Source organism: Pavona decussata, unplaced genomic scaffold (assembly GCF_977016875.1).
Source record: "Pavona decussata unplaced genomic scaffold, jaPavDecu1.1 SCAFFOLD_313, whole genome shotgun sequence".
NCBI classification, from domain to species: domain Eukaryota; kingdom Metazoa; phylum Cnidaria; class Anthozoa; order Scleractinia; family Agariciidae; genus Pavona; species Pavona decussata.
In genome coordinates, this window is record NW_028145705.1 from 312,922 (window position 1) to 316,427 (window position 3,506).

At 38.7% G+C, this 3,506-nt stretch overlaps 1 protein-coding gene across 1 annotated transcript; it reads left to right on the top strand.

The window, feature by feature from the left end:
• Positions 1 to 1,988: 1,988 nt before the first annotated feature.
• On the top strand, positions 1,989 to 3,257 carry LOC146454144 (uncharacterized). Its single transcript, XM_085095811.1, has one exon. It carries the CDS (start codon positions 1,989 to 1,991, stop codon positions 3,255 to 3,257), a length of 1,269 nt encoding a protein of 422 aa, XP_084951937.1.
• The last annotated feature ends 249 nt before the right edge of the window (positions 3,258 to 3,506 follow it).

Sequence of the window (3,506 nt, forward strand, 5' to 3'; positions counted from 1 at the left end):
TTTATTAAATTTGGTCCTTATTCGGATACTTTAATCATTAAACGGTATTTCATTGCTGATAATTACTCTCAAATATTGCGGTTTGAATAACAATAATTTTAGTGTGTAGTTATTCCATTTACTTGTGTTTAATTAAGAGAATTAAGGTGAACCGTGTAATGAGAGTCACTAACAAGAGACACTTTGCTTTCTTAGCTGGACTTCTTGGAACTGTTCAGACTATCCTTAAAAATGCTTATAAGTGACACAGTTGAAACCGTGTTAGTCATATCTTTCAACGTAATAGTTTGTTGTACACATAATTTTAGTTATGCTGATCAAAAGTTGTTTTCTCCTGGTACCAATTCAATGAGAAGCAAAAGTTTGTTTTGAAATCTTGTTTTGAAGCGTTTCCTCGGAAACCGTACCAATGAATAGTTACGCCCAAATTGGTTTTTAAAAAGTAACAATAGGTTGTTTATGCCTTGTCAACACACATTTTCTAAGTCTTTACCTTTACCTTTGACTGGAAATAACTTGCTTATTCGTTTTTGATAGTTTTTTGGTGTAATTCCGCCGTGTTTCGGGTTGAATTTGTACCAGTTAACTTTTACCCTTAATGACTTTTAATCCTCTGCCACCAATCTTAATTTTAAAGTTTTTTCCTGTCTTTATGTGTCCTTCAGAATAGACATTTTTTAAATACTTTCGAGCAACTATGAATCATTCAATTAAATGCAAACTTCAAAAGGGATTATTTTAAGTAATTACTACGGAAATACCTATTGTACCAGATCTGTTGTACCAACACGTACTATACTTTTAATTAAAGCTATACCAGGTTGTAAGCGCGTGGCAAGTTAATTTATGGAAAAAGGCGGAACCAGGATTCGGACAAGAAGGTTGTGTTCTATTTTAAGTTCCCGTTGTAAAGTGTTGTTATGTGATTTCATTTAATGTTTGATTTCTCTTGTATTTAGCCAAGAATGTTCATTTGTAAAAAGATGAAAATGTTCCTTGTAATTTTTATATTGATCTCTCCGCTTTGTTTTGTCCAGTTCGTTTGGCGAATTAAATTGTGGTAATAAACCTTTACAATTCACTGAGGCCTTTATATTGTGTTTGCAAACAAAGAACACAAAAAATAATTATTAATAACCTTAGTGCTGCATTGGCAACGGTAGCTATGCCAAACTCATCCAATGCAAATACTTTAATTTTATTCATAATGCTGCGTACATCATCGGGATGTAGTATTGCGGAGTTGCTTGGGCTGGCAATTTTGGTTTTTGATCGCATCTCTGTCTGATTTTACTTCAGGTGAGATAATGATAATTTGTATCACAATCACTCATTTGGGAGATCCAGGCCGATTAATAAATAATTAATAATTGTCCCAAATGCTGGCCAGTGGCCATTTGAAGCAGAAGCGTGTATTACAACTATCGAGTACCGGTACCTAGAAATGCATGTAGGTGCATGTAGTTGAGATGGGTTGATATGACTCCAAAAATGACTTGATGTTATCGCGGGGTTATCGCTTTTCAAAAAAGTGAAACTCATATTCTGATCTGATCTGAAGCCCAAATCTGATTGATATTGGTTTGAATAATTAGGAATTATATCTTATTATACCCTCGTCGTACTCCTTGACTCTCTTCAATTGAAGTAAATTTGTTCAAAGATGACCAAAACTCGGCAGTCGTCAAATTTCTCAGAATATCCGCCCCTGCTCTAAAGACAGACAAGACAGACTAGCTAGCCACAGATTGATTGGTCAGTCGATATAAAGACGCGAGTGCAAGCAATAGGAAATTTGATGAAGAGTGACCTTTTTTGTTTGTGCAATCATAAGTCGTCGGGGATCATAATAGCGTTGTACATTGCGACTTTGCTTATAGTTGCAGATGTACCTGCCGTGTGAGCAGATTGGTGGGGGTGCTGGAACTGTGGGTCAAAAGGCCTGCTACTGTCTGTAAGGCTGAGCTTCAAGCATCACAACCACATTTATGGATAAGAACTCATGCTACTCCTGTAATGGGGTTGTGGACCAACATTGTGCGGACAGGGAAGAGGCTAAGAAAAAGAGTTGGATAGGGATTGATGGGAAATGGTATGACGTCGAAAAGTTCATCCCCCACCACCCAGGTGGCGACATAATCAGAGAGTTTGTAGGCAGAGATGCAACTGCAGTCTTCCATGCATTCCATGAACACTCAGTATTAAAACACCGTCGACCTTGTGCAGAAATGGAGACCAAGCGGAACACTAAAGAGCTAGCTTTCTCAGAACTCAGGGAATACTTCGATCGCGAAGGCTACTTTAAAACAGATTACTACTGGTACGCAAAGAAGTTTCTGGTGCTGATAGCCATCCTAATCCTCTGTATAACCTTAGTAACGCAGTTCGAATTTATGCCTTTTAGATATCTGGGCGCTGTAGCATTAGCTGCGTTTTGGCAACAGAGCGGATTTTTTATGCACGACTTTGAGCACAATCAATTCACTCGCAATAGACACTGGGACAGGAATCTCGGCACAATGTTTGCCACTCTGTGTTTTGGTATTAGCGGAGATTGGTGGCGGTCCGATCACTTTGTACATCATTCCATGACCAACTACGTCAGCCCGGAGAGAAACTTCTATGACCCTCAACAACGAGAACTCATTTGGGCTCAGAATGAAAAACTCTGGCCATTCTTCACATCAAAACTCGAACAATTATGTATAAAAGTGCAGCATATCTCATTCCTTCCGGTCTGCATAATAGTTGGCCGATTTGGGATCATCATTCGCTCCATGAAAGACGAGAGAAGTCCATCTCAACTCATCGCGTTCGTGCTGCACATGACTTGGGTGGGTTACCTTCTCTCTTATTTACCTTCGACTAGAGAAATGCTCATCTTTTATCTGATCGCCTCATTTCTACAAGGAATCCTTCATATACAGCTACTGATCAGCCATTACTCAAAAGAATTCCATTACCAACGAGACGTAACTGTCACTCAGAACTGGTACCAATCTCAGATCGCCAGTAATATTGACATTACCTGTCCATGGTGGTTCGACTGGTTCCACGGTGGACTCAACTTTCACCTAGTTCATCATTTGTATCCCAGAATGCCAAGAAACAACTTTAGGCGAGCCACAGAGCATGTAAAACGGGTGTGTGAGGAGCAGAATTTGCATTATGACCACTGCGGCTGGTTTGAAGCAGTTTCTCGAACTGTCAAACATCTGAAGGCCATGGCCACTCTCTTTAAGCTAGATCCTAGGTAAACTAATTTACATTTTCTAATTTAAACTGATTTTAATTTTAATTTTCATTCTTGATTTAACTATAAAAGTTAACGTTAAAAGAGAACGACGTTTCGACCGTCCGCTGTCGGACTGCAACTTTTCTTTGATAATCTCTAAACTTTTAAAGTTTATTTTATGCTTATGATCAAGCACGCGCTTATCGGAACGATCTTGAATATCAAACGTAAACACGGCTGTTAATATCAAGAGCTCAGGATGCTCAGCGTT